The sequence below is a fragment of the Myzus persicae genome, unplaced genomic scaffold (genome assembly GCF_001856785.1).
Source record: "Myzus persicae strain clone G006 unplaced genomic scaffold, MPER_G0061.0, whole genome shotgun sequence".
In the NCBI taxonomy this organism is placed as follows: Eukaryota; Metazoa; Arthropoda; class Insecta; order Hemiptera; family Aphididae; genus Myzus; species Myzus persicae.
In genome coordinates, this window is record NW_019101449.1 from 422984 (window position 1) to 444697 (window position 21714).

The following is a 21714-nucleotide window of genomic DNA, read 5'->3' on the forward strand; positions in this document are numbered from 1 at the left end:
CGAGTTAGTGCATCCGGGAAATCAAAATTCCCAGTAGTTTTTTAAAAGCGTCACGAAAAATTAATAGAAAATTAAGGAAAATCGGAAATTTTTACTCAAAATCGGTTTGCAATAAAATTAAATTTGGTTTTTGGTAAAACTCTATAAAAAATTACCTTAAATACACACATTTTCACTGAATTTTTATATTAGTATTTTCTAAACTCCATGCAAATTAAAAAAATATTTTGATCCTTTTTAAGAAATTTATAGACATAAGAAATTTTTTATTTTTATCATTTATATAATAATTATGTAGTCGATAAAAAAATTGTTCACTCTGTCAAAAACCATGAAAATTTAACACATTCAACACAAAGTTCTTAATAAGTTGTTGTAAATTTAAATTTTAAAAAAAGTTGAACATAAATCCACAATACTTTTTATGGGTGTTTGAAGTAAGAATTCTTACAAAATTCATAAAAATCAAGAAAATTAATTTGAGTTAGAAATTCATAAAAAATGTTCTTTTAATATCTAAGATTTGAAAATTTAATACAAGGTTCCATGTAATAAAAATTTCATTCTGTAACCAAATAATCTAAAAAATATATTAACTATTTTTGTATTATTAATTTAATTTCAAATTTGGACGAAATTTCATATTTTTTATATAACCAAGAATAAAGATTTTAGTTATTTTGTTGTAATTTAAAAATATTATTCATAATTACTTGAAACTTAAGAGTAGGTATATTATTATATATTAATATATCATTCACAATGATATTTTAAAATTCAAATTTTTGACAGTAATGAATTTAACCCATACTGTAGTACTAATGTCAATAATGGTAAAATAAATTATTTTAATCGCATAATAACATCATAAAATATAACTACTTTAGTAATATTATAGGCTGACAGACCGTCTAGCTCAAAATTGTTTTTCGTATACAATGATTTTATATCAATGAACTCAAATTTAACACATCCATTACAATGACTCTAGACATCTAATGTACAGCATCCACTCACCCTATATTTTCAGTAAACAAATATTTATATATTAACTAATATACTTTTTTAAATTTTAAAACAATGGATAAAAATAATAATTATTATACTTAATTATCATAACATTATTGAATATTAATAATAGGTACTTCTACTTCATATATAATATCGTAAGTAAGTTTGGGTACACAACGGAAAAGTTACTAGTTCTCTACTTTAGTGAAAAATATAAAATAGTTATTACTTGGTAATCGAATTCAATTCAACAGTTAAAAAATAGGCACTAAATACATCTAAATTAGTTCAAACTTCATTAACACGTAATAAATAAACTGGCAACTATAACGGTAGTAGGTACTTATAAGTCCATACGTTATATGGCTATATTTGATACACAAATATATTTTCAAAATAAAATTAGAATATTACATTAATTTAGAGGTCAACAAAACAATGCTCTACAAAATAATATGGATATTATGGCTATTCGGTAACCACGGAAACAAATGTTAGAACAAATAAAAACAATTTTTAATATGGGCAAACACTATTATATGTTGTCCGTAAATACTATAAAATACCTACCTATTCTAAACAAGTAGATTGTAGGTACAACTGTTATTTATATTTTAAACTATTAATTTAATTGTTTTAAAAACAGGGTATACTAGATAGACTTCGAGCTATATAATTTTTTTTGTATTTTCATCAATCTTCCTAATATGTTTAATACATAACATACTTATACGTCTGAATCTATGAGTAAAATACATAATATTGTATTAATTAGTATTAAAATATTAAACGAAAAAAATTCAATAATAATAATAATAAACCTTTATGTTTTTTTTTATAAATATTTTTTATTGTGTTTTATTATTCGTATTAAATATTAATAAAGGGTAATATGTATAGTATACTTTTTATAGCTCATTGATATTGTATAGATGTATCAAACATTAAAACCAATATAGAGATTAAAAAAACTTTTTCAGATACCCTTTTGAAATAAAACCTTATATAATAACGACCTTCTAACCTTCCAACCACCCCCAACAAATATAATTTATCTAAATTCTGAATGTTTCCTCTCACTTACGTTATTGTTACTCGTCTGCTCAAATAACCCAATGTAACTAAAACTAATAATTATTATCATTCATCACAACCCATCAGGTTTATGATACGAAAGTATAATACACATAATATTATAATATATATATATATATATACCTATATATAATAGAAAAAAAGGAAAAATATATCGAGGATAACAGGTCTGACCAGTTTTATTCAAATGATCGAATAAGGAAAATAACGTCAGAAAATATAAATATTAAAATTAATTTAATAAAACAAATTATAAATTTATAGTTTTTGTTAAAAAATATATATTAGAATATAAGTGGTAAAATTGATTAATTTTATGTGATTACTGATTAATCGCATATTACTAACATTATTTGTTGATATTAAAATTACACATATTATTTAATCAAGCTCACAATACTAATGTATCATTTAGTTTAATTTAATTTAAATTTATATTCGAAATAGTATCATAATTCTAAATGTGTTAAATTATACGTAATTTTATAATCATGTAGCTATTTATTGAAGTATTTTAAAATATTTCATAGTTAATATAATAATTATTAACTAATGTATTGTATAAATTAATTTCGCCGTTCAAATATTTCACAATACCAATGGATACTGAATGGCATTCATGCTTATTGATTTGACTATGTAATAAAACTAAAGGATTTAACGTATATATTACATTCAGTATGCATGACATCTTAAACTTTAAAATACTAACCTATACTTACAACTGTCTATGTTATTTCAAACCGATAATAAATAATAAAATTGTTAGTTAAAATATTTAATATCATATTATTATCGATTGAGTTCAATATTTAATATTGACTTAATCCATTAATTGTATTAAAACAAAATATAGAGAATATCCATCAAGTCAATACTATGACATAGGTAGCTGCCCAGTTTTAAAACCTTATCGCATACTTGTACATCTACAACTATACTATTATATTATATAATAATTATGTATTATTCAATGTTTAAATATATAAAATGTATACTCTGCCTAAAGACGGCAAACATGTATAGGTAATAGCACATCATATTTAATTTCATCAAACCAGTGAAGGAAGTTACAAATTAATACTGTGTATAGGTACACCAATTTTAGTATTTAAATATTATATATAATATATATATATATATGTACTTTAGTACTTAACATTATCAATTACAAATTGAACATTTTTTTTAATACTTGATTAACAGATTTTAATGAAACGATATCAATGAAAAACTCAAATTCAAATTCAACTCTATACAAAATAGTTTTCAAAATGTCTTTCATTTAATTCGTTAATTTATTAGTGTGTAATGTGTATATGGCTGTATAGGAAATAGGAATAAACAAAGAAATGAATTGTATTAGTCTACAAACTATAAATTGTAGTATTCAGTCATTATTTTACCAACGTAACTTGTGTAAAACAAGATTTTTCTCTAAAAAAAACATAATCGATAAATTCTGAACGTGTCAACAGGTACACGATAGTATTTTGTGAACCCAACACACATCCGTTTCAATTAGGCGATCACTCGGTGTAGGTCGACGAGTAGGCGAACGCGTATAAGCGATGTTCCCCCGATTTTAAATAGCTATTATATTTTATATACTTTATAAATTCGTGTGCAGTAAAACAGAGGGACCCAAAGCTTAATCGCATCAATCAACCGTATTGACTTGACCGAAACAGTCGTATCCTTAACGTTTTATCATGGGCAGATTTTGGTGTACTACTTACAGGGCCGAGTGGAATAATACAGAGCCAAAACCATGGCTGGTCTACGATCCATGCGATATGGAGCTTTTCAATGTGATCACCTTTGGATTCGCCCTTTATGCGAATATGTTAATATTTATATACATAAAATGCATTTCGACGAGGTAAGTCATTTAATCAGTTATTCATATAGAAGCAGTGAAAAAAAAAATATCCCATAATACTGTTTAATATTTATAACTGATATACTCATAGATATTTGCAAAACATTTAAGTATTTAATCTCCCTGGTGGGCCTTTTTAGTGTTTTTCATGTTTATGTATAATATTATGTAAAATGGTATTTTATTTTTTAACTTATTCATTTATTTGAAATTTTAAGGCGAAACCCAATTCAAATTAAACATTTACGGATTTCTGTCCATGGAGCTTAGGGTTAGGAATTTAGGATATAATATCATAATGTAGTTATTACCTATGTGTGTTATAATAATATTATATAATACCTTAACATTATTAACCGAAATACATTTCTATGTACTCAAATAAAGTATTAATTTCTTGAATAATGAGTAATAGTTATAATTATAATATTTTATTTTATTTCTAAACACGTCTTATAAATAAAAACAAAAAAAAATGTATGTTAATTGTCATACTGATATTTAAATAAACCAATATTTTGAGTTACCTGAAAGTATTTTTTGGTTCTTACTTCTTAGTTTTATATAGATTAGTTCTGGTTTTATTGTAAACCTTTTTAATAATATTCATCAGTCACTTAATGTGTAACGATAATTTACATGGAGTCAGTCTAAATAACTGTTAATTAAATACAGAAATATATTTTTTACTTTTACGGTCTAATAAAAACAGCAACACACATATTATATTGTGTAATATACAATTATTGTGTAATTAGTGTGCATTTATTATGTATTAACTATTTAACTATTATATACGTATACAAGTGTATACATTTAGCTTTTATTTAGAAACAGACAATAATGGCAGTATTAAAGATGTTAGTACTTATTTAGAATACGGCGAGTTAAATGATATATTAACCTGACCTTCATTAAAAATATTTAATAATTTTGAAAAACCTACATGAGATTGAGACCGAAACCTCGAGTTTTATTACGAACACCTAACCGACTGAACCGGCTATAATGTGAAACCATTAGGTATAGTCACTAGTCAGCATCCCCCCGAATCAGAGCTTGTCTACTCTGATCTAGATCGTTCTGAAGAATTCACCACTAATCGTCAAATAGTTATGAATTAAGGGCAAAGGACTTGTAGCCATAAAGAGTCAACAAATATGCATTTATATGCAAAATAAAATTTAAAACTATCTCTGTGAAATCATAAAACGTATATGTTTCGTACTCTGCTATTTTCGTGACTGTGCAAAACAAATATGCAAATGCTACAAGTCCTCTGCCCTAGTTATGATATACGTTTTATAATAAATTAACAGCACTACGAAAAATATTTAAACGTTGACTTGAAGGTGCGTTTAATATAAATCGTGCTTATATAGTTATAATAAATTTTAATATTGTTTTTTTGTTCTATTTTGTTCCACTGTTGCAGTAATCCTTCGCCGAGACGACTGCTGTTCAAGGGCCACTCGGCTCGGTGCACCGTGAACACGATCGCGTGTCTGGTCGAGTTTGCGCTGACCGTCGACTACGCGTTGAGCACGTGCGGTTCACTGGTGTTGGCCACCGTCGGCCTGCTGGCCCAGCTCAGCTCCGGGCTGGTGTGCTACATGCTCGAGGTGGCCGGCCAGCCCGGTCCCATGGGCTGCGGCGTGCTGGCGTGGCTGGTGTGTGGCCTGAGCCGGGCCCTGCTGTTCGTGTCGCTCGCCGACGCCGGTTTCGCGGTGGACACGCACGTCCGACCATCGGCGCTGGCCCTGTCGTCGGTCTGCTGTTACGCCACAGCGGCGCTCCATCTTTACGCCATGATTGGACGAGTGAGAGGCCCACTTATAATTATATCGTTTATATTACACACAGACGTTTATCGTGAATCCATTAGTGTGAAACTTTCAATTTTTCAAAGACAAAAGACAGGTCTTTAGTATAATTCCTCCCAACCAACACCCGACAAGGGCTATCATATTTTAACTACCTATACTTAAATAGTACTAAATTATTACTCATTGGACACCCACCATCTCTTACTCGATGTCAGCCACCCTAGATTTATCTCCCTCATCACGCCAAGCCACTGCGGGCTGCATGTGATTAGTCAAAGTATGTTGAAGTGACAATGATATTTTTGGTATACGATTGCGAAGGAAAAAATCTTAAATATTTTTATAAAGCAAAAACATGGCAGCTTTACGACAAGTTTTGAAATAAACAGAACTTATGATATAGTTGATAATATATTGACTCTAGTTTATTGAAGATTCTAAAAAATAAAATGTAATAGCGGTAGTTTACATCAAATAAATTATCTACACATTATCAACAACTTTTATGTTTAATAATGTATAGTGGCTTATAAAACAAGAATAAATGTCACCATGAATCAACTGAACGAAATACCCTACATTGACTTTTCCATTCTACTGGAGGTTTCTTCTACTTTGAACTAGAAATTTTCGACAGAAGAATACCACAATACTGAATACTTCACCGGTAGAGAGACTCAACCTAACGCACATTCTATTGAATAAATCAACTTTACCTAACCTCTAGAACTCTTAATAGGTACGAATAAACAGTTATATACAGTTATATACAATATCGATATTATGTACCATGGCGATGAAAATGCCTAAAAAAGAAATCTTCATGAAAAAATCTCGTCCTTTTGCTGGAAAATAGCTAAACGAAATGCGCGACGTATAAATTTATAATTTATTCCATAAACCTAATAAAAAAACATACGCCTATAAAACCTGAAGAGTTTTTTTTATTTCCAACTAATAATTAATTATTAAAATGTATACGACGAAACACATATTGGTAAAATCAGCAGATGATCGTCGCCGGGACACCGATGAAAGTATTATAAAAAATCAACTTCGCCGCGCGACTGACGATAATTAATTAGCTGTTGTATATACAGGTGGACCACTTGATCCGTAGGTGTTAAATTATATAGGTATTGCAGTATTAGAAAAATGCACGATTGCGTTTTTAATTAATATTGCACCTACGTATATACGTGACAAGTCTTATAGGCATGAAGTATAATAGCTCAATCGATAAACGCGTTTAAATAAAAATAATTTATTTTCATATTTTATTTTATTTTATGTTTCATATAAAATGTAAAAACTGCAGTCGAGGGTAAACAAAACAGATTTAGATCTAGAGTTTTTTACATACAAACATGATTTATGCAGCTGGTACTCGAGAATAACGTTTTATTGGTTGACTGGATTTCTACGAAACTGTTACAAACATTTAATTCAATTGGAAGACTTGGGGCAATTGCCGAATCGTGAAAAGTCTACAACACAATATGGAAGACTTTACGATATTTATCTTCAACAAAAGGTTTGGTTATATCTAACTCTATATAGCTTTATAATTATTAATTGATATAAGCACTTGCTATACTACTATAGTATATCAATATATTATTATATTAGTGGCATATTTACGTTATTTATTTTGTAGTTGGGTTAAAGAGTACCTATATAATTATAAAAAATAATTGTTAAGCCTCTAAACTCTTGCCATAATATAAATTAACGATTACCACAATTATAAATCCAAAGGGGAATGGTAAGTTCCTAAACAAACCTAGAAAGTATATATTATGTAAGTTCCTACATGAGATATATTATGTCGATAAAAGATTCTATAATATAAGTTAATGTCATAGGCAATTCATAAGTTAAATTACAAATGAAGAGGGGGCATCACAGCATAAATACGTCACAATTTCACAATATTGTTTATAATGAAAGCATAACTCATCTACGTACTAATCGGTTTATACTTAATTGAGTTATATATGTATAAAATATAACTTGTTATAGGTACTTGTGCTATATTTAATTACTTATATTATGTTTTTTTTATACTTGAATTTATAGGAAAAATATGGCACATCTACAAAAGTGTCCATGTGGAAATGTTATTGTAAAGCGTACTGGAAGGAGTTTCTAGTGGGCGGAATTCTAAAAATGATGGGTGACTTCGTAGGTTATATTGGTCCATTAGGAGTATCGGTAATAGTTAATTTTGTAGCAAAAGAACAAAATGTTACTAATTTGACAAATTACGAAGCGGTAAGTATCATAGTTCATATCAATAACAGTGAAAATCAATACACTTAAAATCGCATTAAATTGCATTAGGTGTATTATTAGAAATATTTTAACCAATAATAAGATAATAGATAATAATGTACTTTTATTTTGAAGCTAATCCAATTACATACAGCATAATCTATACAGTTAAAATTATAAACCTATTAATTCATTGATCTGATTCAAATAGCAAATAATATTTTTTTCAAACAATATTATATATTTTTTTAGGACAATTCGTGTTGTGTTACGTTTTGGGAATTTTTGAACAATGGCTACGTAATGGCTTTTATTATGTTAATAAGTTGTATTGCCCAAGGAAGTTTTTCACAAGCTAGTACTCATATTTTAAACGTCGAAGGCATACGTCTTAAATCTGGACTTCAAGTTTAGTTTAAAAATAATATTTTTTAAATGAAGAGATAAAAACTAGAAAATATGTTTTTTTTTAGGCTATGCTTTACTGTAAAATGTTGAAGTTACAACAAACTCAAGTAGACTCAACCTCAGAAAATGGACACATCATAAATTTATTGTCCGAAGATACGACAAATATAATGTCTAGCTTTTGGATTGGACACTATATATGGGCAATTCCTTTAAAGGTATGTAGGTATACGCCATTTACCTAACAATTATTTCAAGGTAATAGCATAGATTAAATATTTAATCAATGGCAATAGTAGTAATGTAGAATGCCTAATATATAGTATAATACTGTATTACTCATAATAGATACTTGTTAATAATAACTATATTTGACTGATTTTTAGAAAAGCTAAGTATAAATTATTTTAAAACGCCATAGTTAACAATAAGCATAAAGGCTATATAGCTTATACACAGTTACCTTTTTACTTTCTTGATTTTAATCAAGTACCTGAGTAAGAATGGTAATTGGAAAGAAAATAATTTTAATTTTTTAAACTTTGAGTTTGTGGTAAATAGAAAAATAATAAAAATGTAAATTTGTAATAATGAGTACCTAGGGAAGTAATTAAATTAGCTTTAGCTTAAGATATATGATGAGGAGGATTTGATATCATGCCTAACTTCCTTAGCATTATGATTTGAATCCAGAAAAGCAACAGCCCCAAAACTCTATTTTTTAACTTGACACTTAAAATAAAAAAGCTAGAAAGTAGGCTGATAGCTTATTAAATATTAAAAAGGTTTGTTAAGTAGATACAAAATGTTAAATTTATATAAAAAAATTAACTAACTTTTTACCGATAAAAAAAGTGGATTCAGCTAGATTTTTCTTTAGCAAAGAAGATCTTTGAAACTAGAAAATGGATTTTGTTATTTTTAATATTTTTAGTCTTTTAGAATCACATTCCCTAGGAGAAGAAGTGTAATACAGAGTTTCAAAACCTTTATTTTCTATAGCTCATTCACTATACAGATCTTTAAAGTTGTATATCATAAAAACACATACCTAAATACACATAAATAATAATTAAGAGTGTTAAAAAGTATGGGATGAGTTCCATAAGAATAGTACAACTATAAAGTAAGTATTAAAAAAGGGTTAACATTTTAGAAACTTATCACTTAAATTGTGTTTATCTACTTGCAAAAAAAAATACGTTTCTGTTCAGTAAATTTCTCATTTTAAGCACTGCTTAAAGTACAATTTAGTTATTATTCCTATTGCAATAAAATATACACATATTAAATATATGATAATTCTCCAAAAATGTAAACTCAAGAAAACTTGTACGTGCCTACGCCGACTTGGTGAGCATTTTATTAACAACAATCCAAAACTATGGTTAATTGAATAATACGAATATTAGTGTGCATGATCCCACAATTAATTGATTACCTATACAATAGAACATAAACAAAATGTACATCTGAATAATAAATTAAATTGTTTATGGATTAATTTTTTTTAGATAATCATTTTGATATATCTATTATATCTGAAACTCGGGTGGAGTGCTATTGTTGGATCAGCTTGTTGTATAGTGATTATGATACCTTTACAATTTTTCATCGGTAAAAAGATGTCTAGTAACTCAAAAGAAATATCAGTAAATGCGTTATAATATATTTGATTATTCAAATAAGTTGATGACTTGAAGAGTATTATTAATTGTTTTTCAAATATTTTATAATTTCATTACAGAATTTGTCAGATAAACGTCTGCAATTAACAAATGAAGTACTACAAGGTATTCGACTTGTAAAATTATGTGGATGGGAGAATGAGTTTGTTGATCGCATTACGGACGCTCGTAATAATGAGTTGGAGCTTTTAGACAAAGACTCGATTTATTGGGGATCAATGAGTACATAAAACTGTTTAATTTTTTTGTTTCTCATTGAAGTGTAATTATTTTAAAAACTTTTTATATTGTTTTCAGCATTTTTAACTCACGCATCATCGGTTTTAGTATCGTTGTTTTGTTTAGGTCTATATTGCTTACAAAACGGAACGCAATTAGACTCTGGTGCGATATTTTCAAGCCTTGCGTTGTCAAATCAGTTGACAGTTCCTTTATTTATTTTCCCTATAACAGTGCCGATTATTATTGCAGCCATTGTAAGTTTCAAAATAAGTGAAAATAAATATTAAATTGTTTAGATAGTAATTAGATATTTATTCTGATGTATAGGTAAGCACAAAAAGAATCGAAGAATTCATGTCACTTCCGGAGATCACACCTAATACAAAGCATTTAAAAGCACGCTTAAATAAAAACAATAAACACAAACATACGGTATACAGTATACGTATAAATTCTAATTAAAATGTTATTTAATTTAATGTCAATTTTCATCGTAGGCGAATGTGTCATGGACTAAATCTGATATGAATATCTCAAATAATTTAATAGAAAATAATATTTCTGAAGAAAATGACAGTACTAAACAAGATATGGAAACAGAAATATGTGTTTCTATAAAAGATGCATCATTTGCCTGGCCCAATTCAAAAATGTCGGTGCTAACGGTTGACAATTTAAAAATTGAAGAAGGTAAATTATTGTCCATATTATATTATAGAAAACTTATACCATATACCACATGGTAAAACCTTGTAGATGTATTGTCATTTGGGTAATTGATCAATGAGTAAAATATATTAATAATGTACTACTGTGATCAGGTAAACTAACAATAATCACTGGGAAAGTTGGAAGCGGAAAGACATCGATGTTACTTGCTTTACTTGGAGAAATGAATTGTTTATTTGGAGACATAGATTTCAAACGAGGGACAACAGTAGCATACGTATCACAACGGACGTGGTTGTTAAATGCATCGGTTTTAGAAAATATTGTCTTTGGAGACAAATATAACAAGTCGAGATTCAAAAGAGTAATAGACGCTTGTGCTTTGGGTCCTGATATTGACATATTGCCGGATAAAGAGAGGACAATAATTGGTGATCGAGGAATAGCTTTGAGTGGTGGCCAACAACAGCGAGTTGCAATTGCTAGGGCTTTATACTCAAAGGCCAATATTATTTTGATGGTAAGAAAAAAGTTTAATAATAAATTATTTTCAACATTAAAATTGCATTTTTGTTATTAATTTAAATAGGATAATCCTTTGTCTGCATTAGATAGCGATGTTAGTCAGCATGTGCTCTTCAACGGGATAAAAAAATCAACTTTAAATCAAATTAAAACAGTAATCATGACTACGAGCTTCGCTAGTGATCTTTCGTTCGCTGATACGGTATTAATTTAAACAATGGAATTTATAAAAATGATAATTTTTTTAAAATATTATGTGTAAAATTAGCTTTCAAGCACGATAAATGTTGGTGAATGAGTTAAACTATTCAAATACACGTAGAGTGCAATTTTAGTTGGTACCTATTTGAAATTGTCATAAAGTTATCCTCAGAATCGTTGAGATAAAATGTAGTTTTAATACTTAACAATTTTAAGTATTTTAATTTAATATAATATAATATAATATATAGAATATAGATCTACATGTATACAAAATATTAGACTTAAAATCGGATAACAAGTATTTTGTTTTAGATTGTACTTGTGGAAGCGGGTAAAATCGAGTTTTTTGGTAGTTTAGCTGATCTAGAAACAAGAGGTGTTCAAAATATGATGGTTAAAATGGAGAACCAAGATCATGGTCGACGAACAGCCTCTGAACGCTGGAAATTATTCAAATTAGTTAGTAAAATAGGTCATCAACTTTATCGAAATTGGCCAACGATTGAAAGTCAAAAAAAGGTAATTTTTAAAACAATATTAAAATGTATACATAACATATTTTATATTTTTGTCTCATACGTAGTAGTGATAACAAAGCGTCTTGAAAAACAAAAAAAAGTGAAAAAAATTTTCACTCGAAACCAATTTAAAAAAAATATATATTTTATTTTTTCGCATAACTCAAAAACTAATAACCGTAGACACTTTCAAAATAATTTGATTCTATTTTAGCTAATTCGAATTTTGTAATTTATCTGGAAAAAACTTTTTCATTCAGTAAAAATACTTGAAAATTTAAAGCAAAGTTTCTCTTAAGATTATTTAATGGAAGTTCAAAAATATAAAAGATACAAAGGCACGATTATTTTTGTTATAGATTTAAAGTTAAAAATCTCGAAAAATGTTTGATTATTTTTCAGATAGAAATTTGTAAAAATTTTCTTTCCATACATACATTAAACGATTCTACTCAAATTTGTGTACCTTAAAGAAAAAGTTAAGTTACCGGAAAGTTACATTTTATGAGCGTTTGAATTTTAAAATTGTATGTTACTATATTAGGTATTATATTTTCACCTGCAGTAAATTAACGATTTCAATCTATCAATTTTTGATATTTTGCTGTAAGTAATTCAAAAACCAATAACCCTAGATACTCGAAATGTTCACCAAATGTTAAAAAAACAATTTTACATAAATGGTAAAATGTAAGGCATGAAAATTAACATCGTCAGCATACATATATATCACTGTAAATCTAATTTATTCATCGCATAAGTTTAGAATCTAAAAATTGTTTAAAAGATACGCCATATTATAATTATAATGTATTATATCTTTGTATTATAAATGTTTTTTATGAAATTAATTGTGATTTAAAATTTTAAACTATAATTATGTCTTACAACTACCACGAGCTATAAGTTTAATTTAATTTATTTTAAATTTTCAAGTTAAAAAAGAATTTTGGAGCATTATATGGCTCTAGATACCTTACCCATGATCTTTTGCTTCCAACTGATGAGTGTGGGGATGGAGATTCTATAATTGAAAGAAATCATTGGCAAACTTCAAATAAAAAAAGAGAAAGATCAGCTACTATTGCAGATATACAATTGCCAAGACGTAAACCATTCGTCGACGAAATATTAGTGAATCAACCAGCCATAAGTTTTCATTCGAGTATTAAATATCGAAACTATCCACAAGAAAAACAAGTACAAAAAAGTTTGAGACGTCATGTCTTGTCGTCGGTAAGGTAAGACTAGCAACTATCGAACTATAACTATGTATAAGCTATTGCTATAAATTTATATAGGTATCGATGAATAATATTTTTTTATTTTTGTTCTTATTTATCTATATTGAAGGGTACCTTATTCTTCCAATCGATTAAACAAAATTACACAGCATAGTATCAAACGAAAGTTAAGGTATATATTCAAAATTGAGAATTTTTTTTATAATACTTATAAAAAATTATTTCAGGCAAGATGATGATTTAACTGAGGAAGCAATCATGCTGAAAAAAATTCCTTCCAATGGATCTGATATTAGTGACGATCATACATCGGGTATGAAATATAAAATATCTATTTATAGATTTTATGTAAGTACCTATAGGTATATAAAATTCATAATTTAACTTTTAGACTTAAAAAGTGAACGAAGTCGATTTGAAGATGAATTTGTTTATAAATCGGTTTCATTGAGAACGTATTTCAAATATATATCATGGAGCGGATGGACCACTTATATTTGTTATATAATACTCACAATTTCTTGGCAAACATCGAGAGTGATCATTGATTTTTGGCTAAGTTATTGGTCTAATACAGATTTTCGTTCAGAAGCACAAGTAGGTACATTTTACTAAAGCACTAACTAAGTACCTATCGTAATATACATGTAACTAAATTATTGACAATGAAGTATATTTCAGGCATATTGGGACTTGGTTGGCTACAGTCTTTTATGTATGATTTCTATATTTTTATCAGCCTTATCGAATACATTAGGCCAGTATGGAGCATTAAAAGCCAGGAAACTAGTTCATCGCCGCATGCTTAATAATATAATTCTATGTCCACTGTCGTTTTTTGATTCGACCCCGATTGGAAGAATAGATAATTGTTTTTCCAATGACTTGGTTATTATTGACAAGGTTTGTATTGAGTATGTATAAGCGCCATGGGATTTAAACGTTTTATCTATCTAAATCTTTGACTAATTGTTGCACCTATAGAAAATTGGTACATCTATGCAACGCTTGGTACATTTTGTTTTCTTGTGTTTGTGCGGAATCATCGTGAATGCTATCATAACACCTTGGTTTTTAATAATTGTTGTACCCATATGTCTTGTTTATTATACAGTTCAAAAATTTTACCGATGTTCCTCCAGGTAGGTACCTATTTAACTATGTACGCCAAATACTTATATATTATACTCTTTTATACATTACTATATTCCATATAATATTATAAGGTTGTCATATAGTATGCCGTCTACCGGCCGCTATAGGATGCGGTCTACCTGAGGCCGGTCGGTTTTTTCACAAGCGCATACTCAATGAATGGAAAGTTTATGGAGACCATTACGTTTAAAAGTAGTTAAAAATATGTATGACGGCGAGGAATAAATAAATCGGATTTGTTTAATGAATTTTTGAGAGATATGGCGGAAATGTTTGTACTTGGAGCAGTTTCTTAACGAATGAACATAAAACAACACAATATTCCATATTCTAGACAACAATTTTGACACAATTGATAAACATAATAATTTATAACCAATAAGTGCTTTTTTTTTTTTAATTATTTTTTTTTTTTGTAGAATGACAATATAATATATGATAAAATTTTTAATTTTTAATCTACTTTTTTTTATTGCGGTAGATTACATACTTTATTTGTAAATCGCCGGTAGACTGCATATAGTATATATATTATACTCGTAAATTCACCCCGGTAGACCGCATACTATATATAACAGCCTATTATAATAAATAACTCAAAATTTAAAGTAAATGTATTTAAAAAAATATTTATTTTCTTAGAGATTTACAAAAATTGGAAGGTAACTTACGGTCACCCATGATAACTCACTGTAACGAAACAATATCTGGACTAGATACAATAAGAGCTTTTGGAAAACAAACTTGGTTTATGTCCGAGATGATAAATAGAATTGATAATCACACGAAAGTATTTTTGATAATCAGTTCATCAAATCGTTGGTTGGGTATAGCATTGGTAAGTACCTATATTCAGAGCTAGAAATTTATATGAAATCTAATATACGCCATGATAATATTCGAGATTAATTGGATATCATAATATAACATATATTCGTAACAAACTATATGTAAAAAATGGGTTTAATTTCCAAACATTTTCATTGCATATTTTTATATATTGCATTATTTATTATATAATGTGTTTTTCTATTAGCATAATGCTAATAGTATACTTTTATTTTGATTAAATCACGAAGAAAATAATTTCTTCATCATACGATTGTAAAATATGTACCTACGTGGCTACGTCTATATAGTATATTGTAAATAATTTATAGGTACTTATACTATATTATATACACAACATAGGTACCCACACGATAGCATCGCGGCAAAGGCAAATTAAACTACCTAGTTAGTCAACTTGTAATTATTAGATAACCACTTATAAATATAATACTTCACATTTGCTTTCTTTTAATATGCAATTAGTAAATTATTAAATTATAGCGACCCTGTTTTTTTTAAAGCCAAAAATAAAAACTCTACAATTTTTCAATTATCATATTTTATATTCAAATGTGTAGAATATTTATAAAAAAATATTATGTTTAATTCTGTGTAAATTAAACTCAAACTTTTACTTGTAGTGAATATTTCAGTTTTTAATTTTAACATTTTCGATATTATTTAAATTGTTTGTATATTTGAATGCATATTCTTGTACTTTTTAATGCTTATTTTATTATCTAAGTGCATAAAGTCTAAGCTTTGTTTATTATAATATATACATAAATATAATATATTATACCTAGGGTCCTAGGACATAAGTCCTATTTAATATATAATTATTATTAAATTAAATTAAATCACATGTTTTTGTATAGTATTTATTTATTTTTTTTTTTTTTAATTGATCCTGAGCCCGGCAACTGTGGCCATTAGCTATTAGTAGGTACTGTAGGTTTTTGTATTGATGGTTTGTAGGTTTTTGGAACGGTAGGGGGAACACGTGTGTGTTTGTTTTGGCAGAATTTCGAATGGGGCACCCGTAGGTTTCTGCCATGCCCCGGGGGTGGGGGATGGCAGCACTTGCTCTCCGGTCACCGCGACTTGTCCGGAGAAAAATGCCGCCCGGTGGCCGAGGATCGAACCGCGACCGGCTGCGTCGCAGCGGAAGAGTCAGACCACTCGGTCACCTCGTCCCCCATAGTATTTATTATTAAAGCATTTGAACTAATATAGAAAACTGATTTTGTAACATTATTATTTATTATCATTGTTGTATCCAGGATTACTTAGGAGGGGCAATAGTCTTTGTAGCAACTATGGTGGCTTTAATAACAACTACTTTTTTTTCTTCCGCTATTTCATCAGCAATGGTTGGACTAGCTATTAATTATACTTTGCTGGTTCCTGTGTACTTAAATTGGGTAGTCAAATTTTTTGCGGACCTAGAAACGTACATGAGCGCTGTAGAAAGAACCGAGGAATTCGCAACTATTCCAATCGAAAATTATAGAAGCGAAAGTAAACTTATATTTGATACCTACCTCTGTATCTACTATGTATTATATCCGTTTATTTTTTAATTAATTTTTAAAGGTGTAATTACAAGAGCTTGGCCGTCTAAAGGATACATAGTCTTAGATAAGGTATCGGTTAAGTATAATGAAAGTCAAGAACCAGTTATCAGTAACGTGAGCTTAAATATTCCACCTGGACAGAAAGTATAAAACTTAATGAAAAATAAATGTTGGTACCTGTTCTAATAATACAATTTTAAAATTCAAGGTAGGCATTTGTGGTCGAACCGGCAGTGGTAAATCATCTTTAGTGATGAGCATTTTGAATATGGTTCCAATTAGAGATGGATCAATAATGATTGATGGAGTTGATATCAATAATGTTCCTTTGCAAAGCTTGAGATCCCGTATTTCTGTAATACCTCAAGATGTCAAAATGTTTGGTGGTACAATAAGGCAAAATTTAGATTTAAAAAACGAGTACTCAGATAATGAGATTTGGAGTAGTTTGAGAATGGCTCAAATGGAAGATACAGTCAAGTTACAATTAGGAGGACTTGGTAAGCCAAATATTTAACAACTATTCAGTATATTATTTAGTAATATATAAGTACAATAACTCATATTGTGGACATGCGGTACCTATTTTGATGTAAATATTCAAAAAAAAAAAAACAGAAGTATAGTTTTTTTTTAAGCTATTAAAACGTTCACGTCATATGATAACAAGCCTTAAAAAAATAGTTGAAAATTAAACATTTAATTACGGTGACAGGTCATTACACGTCATTTTTATCTACATATTTTAGGTAGGTATCACCAAAAGTCGTACAGGAGTAGCCGAATTAGTTTCCGTCTGTGTCCAGGTCAAATAGTTATAATTTTCATTTTTAAACATCATGTATAATTGGTACAAAATATAAATTAGATAGTATACAATTTAAATATACCTAACCTATACAAGAAAATATACTCCGATATTGATTCCCCGATCGGTTAAGTTGATTTTTCGATACTAAGGAGTTTATGTTAAATAAAAAAAGAACTAAGTCTTTGATTATCGACAATTACAAGTTCAGATTCCAAAAAACCCTTGCAGAGGTTAACATACAGAGGTAGTCAGGTAGATATGTACAGAAACGAAAATGTAAGGCTCACGTGAAATTGAATGGAGATTATTTATGTAAAGAAGTCTTAATACATAATCATTAAAGAGAAAACGCGTGTAAATAAACGGGAACCGATTCGGCTTACCTTAATAAAATACCTTTTTCAAACGAGAACCAATTCGGCATGTGGGGTTGGATACATCAAAATCAAGACCTGCGAAATACCTAATATATAGATTAAATATATTTGATTATAAAAAATATAAATACCTACTAGTATTTAAAAATTATGATTAATAACCATTTGTTTTTTTAGCTAAAATCTTAATAATGTCTGTATTGATTATTCTATTGGTCACATGACCACATGACAATTTGATATTTGATTTGAAATGATTATGAAAAACTAACACAAGTCACAAATCCAAATGTGTCAGTTTTGTTATTTTAATCATTTAATACCTATTGCTCAACGGCTATAAGTCGTGATCTCATTTTCTGATTGTGATTCAAATAAATTACTTAGAATTAAAATTATAATATTCAAGCAAGATACATAGAACAATTTAAAAGCATTAAAGTAACCATTTAGGGGTTAATTAAATTTTAAATTTGGATTTTATCAAAATTATATTGTGTAGCTGTGACTTCTAGCTGCAATTTTGAGTACTAAGGGTGCAGTTTATCTATGTAAAAAAATAATTCTTCTTTTCCTTTGGGGTTTTTCGGCCATTAAGACCATCCCGTCACACATCCAATTCTCCAACCTTCCCTATCCAGCGCTCGTACTTTCCAGTCCGGTCCTTCTTTCAGTGCTTCCGGGTCTATTTTTTTATAATATCTTCCCACCTAAACCGAGGTTTCCCCAGTGGTCTTTTACCAATGGTCCATGGTCATTCTTATTATGTTGTTCTGACTTCGCATAGCGTGTCCAGCCCACTGAAGTCTCCAGTTTCTAATTGTGTTCACTATGTTATCTTTTTTTAATAGATTTTCCAGTTCATTGTTTTTTTCTCATTCTCCACTCTTCCGTTTCACTGGTCAAAAACATTTTCCTAAGGATTTTCCTTAAGATCAGTAGTTTTCTTTCTTCATTCGAAAAAGTTATTATAAAACATAAAGTATTTAGTTTTGCAAGTTTTAAAAAAAATAAATATAGATATTATAATAGTCAACATTTTAATGAATAAATTAGGTATGGTTAATTTTAAATTAAATTAAATTTATAAACAAGAAAAAATTTAAAATTAAAATCGCATACTTATATATAATTATACTTATCGGTTATTTTAACAGAAGGAATAGTAAATAATTCTGGTGATAATTTGAGCAGTGGACAAAAACAGTTATTATGTCTGGCAAGAGCTATTTTGCAAGATAATGTTTGTCTTATTATGGATGAACCGACCAGTTCCGTAGACGACGTAACAGAAAACAAATTATTAGAAGCGATAAAAAAATCATTCAATGGCCGAACAGTCATAACAATTGCTGTAATTATAATTTATTTAAGTGCTCGCATATTGAGTTTTATAGTAACAATATAATATTAAAGTATTATTATGTTTTGTCATAATTTAGCATAGATTATCCACAATAGTAGACTATGATCGAGTACTTATTCTAGAGGGAGGCAAGATTATCGAAGATACCACACCATCGTGTATCAAATTTTTTCCAGAATGTCTTTGAATTAATAAATATTATTTTGTAAAGAAGTACACTCGATTACCATGATCATTTTAATGTTGCAAAGGTATAAGTACCTAATACAATATTAAATCAACAAAATAATATGTTGTTCGATTTAATAGGTTACCTACAACCTACAAGATTATTTTATTATTTTATTTGTACAAAATAAATAAATAATAAAACTGGGCTGCGAATTATGCCTTATCTGATAAATTTAAAAATAAAAAAACATGATCAATGCAATTACTTATCTCCATATTATATATTATTGAGTATAAGTACAGGTAGTTGTCAAGTATTTCATTGTAATGAATGTGATAAATTTGAATTCAATGATAAATAGTTGGATACTTAAAACGATTCAGAGCGAAGACGAGTCAGCCGAGCATAGGTACTTGATAAATAATCAAGTTTAATGGGTAATTTAAGAAAAATGTATAAAACTAGAAAAATTTGTTATGGCTATTAATAGCTCAAAAAAATTCAAAATATATTGAACATTTTATTATGTAGGTATGAAAAATGCAATGAATATAAACATCAGGTTAAAACGTTAAGTGTCTATGGTCAAAAATGACAAAGCATTAAAGAAATTATTAATAACATTTTATTGTATCTGTAAAATTCCATTTTAGATTCATTGAATTAAAATAATGACGCATCCATTACTATCGACATACTCGACAACGTACTACTGTATAGCAGAGCAATACCCACTTGACCTCTTTTTTTAAGCTTAAAATATATGTATTTATATTTTGGTGAAAAATATGCTAAAATGGCCCACAATTTTAGATTCTGATAGATCCGATGAATGTATTGATTTTACAATGATGTGTGTTTTTATATTTAGTTTTTTTTTTATTATTATTAACTAAGGTGTGATTGTTTTTTACCGGAAACTTATATATTAGAAGATATTGCTGTTTTAAGTTTACGGTTATATGGCGAAGAATGGCCTATCACCTAACCATAATATAACAAAGGTCTATGGTTCTCCTAACCCGAGTCCAGAGCTATAAATATAACTCCAACCTCCCCTTACAACAAGGAAAGTATACATAAATGTAATTATTATGTTCATTTATTTATTATATAATATGCAATTATTATGGTAACACCCCCACCCCCCATATTAAATTCCTCTCTATAACACTATATAAGCACTGAATACTTGCTCCACTGTACTACTGTACTTCTATAATTCCAAACTAACCAAACTAGACCAATAGAGTATAGAGAGTATAGTTGTGAACACCATACGCAATATGCAGATAGATACCACGTGGCATAGATGGACAATGGACTAAGATCTATATTTACAATTATTTTTTTATTACACTATTAGTTATTTCTTCATTAAAATTGACTCTTAATTTGTGATGTTAGCAATCAATTTGTTTTCTCTCTCTGGCCCACCACCCACGAGGCTTAGTGGAACATCCGAAAGACTGAATAGCAAAATAGAGTAAGTCATTAAGAACATTTTCTGTCTTTGTACATAAGTTTTTATTTTTATAGATATTTCAATGTTAATGCAAGCTATATGTCGGTAAAATAATACAAATTACAATTTAAGAATACCCAAGTATAGCAAAATAATTGAAATATCATAGAAAAATCCAACACATAAACATAACTAACATTTTACTATTTTATTGAAGCTAACCACAAACAATTGATTTGCAATATTTGCATATTGTTAACATATTATGTTGCATGTGGGTTAAAGAGAAAACAAATAGTGCACATTCATTTTGAATTTACTTAATTTCTATTTCATTCACCTAAGGTTGAATAGAAGTTTCAATATATTCACTTTCTGGTACTACTCTTCATGA

General features: G+C 28.4%; 1 protein-coding gene across 1 annotated transcript; it reads left to right on the plus strand.

The window, feature by feature from the left end:
• The first annotated feature begins 3818 nt into the window (after positions 1 to 3818).
• Positions 3819 to 19870, plus strand: LOC111029120 (ATP-binding cassette sub-family C member Sur-like). The gene is made up of 26 exons (XM_022307995.1): positions 3819 to 3988; positions 5424 to 5808; positions 7133 to 7348; positions 7894 to 8088; positions 8341 to 8496; positions 8562 to 8714; positions 10011 to 10148; positions 10244 to 10406; positions 10482 to 10660; positions 10734 to 10838; positions 10904 to 11096; positions 11228 to 11595; positions 11665 to 11802; positions 12117 to 12323; positions 13259 to 13563; positions 13676 to 13738; positions 13794 to 13879; positions 13958 to 14163; positions 14248 to 14469; positions 14551 to 14708; positions 15364 to 15559; positions 16836 to 17073; positions 17149 to 17273; positions 17338 to 17629; positions 19475 to 19671; positions 19760 to 19870. Exons 1-26 carry the CDS (start codon positions 3819 to 3821, stop codon positions 19868 to 19870), a joined length of 4965 nt encoding a protein of 1654 aa, XP_022163687.1.
• The last annotated feature ends 1844 nt before the right edge of the window (positions 19871 to 21714 follow it).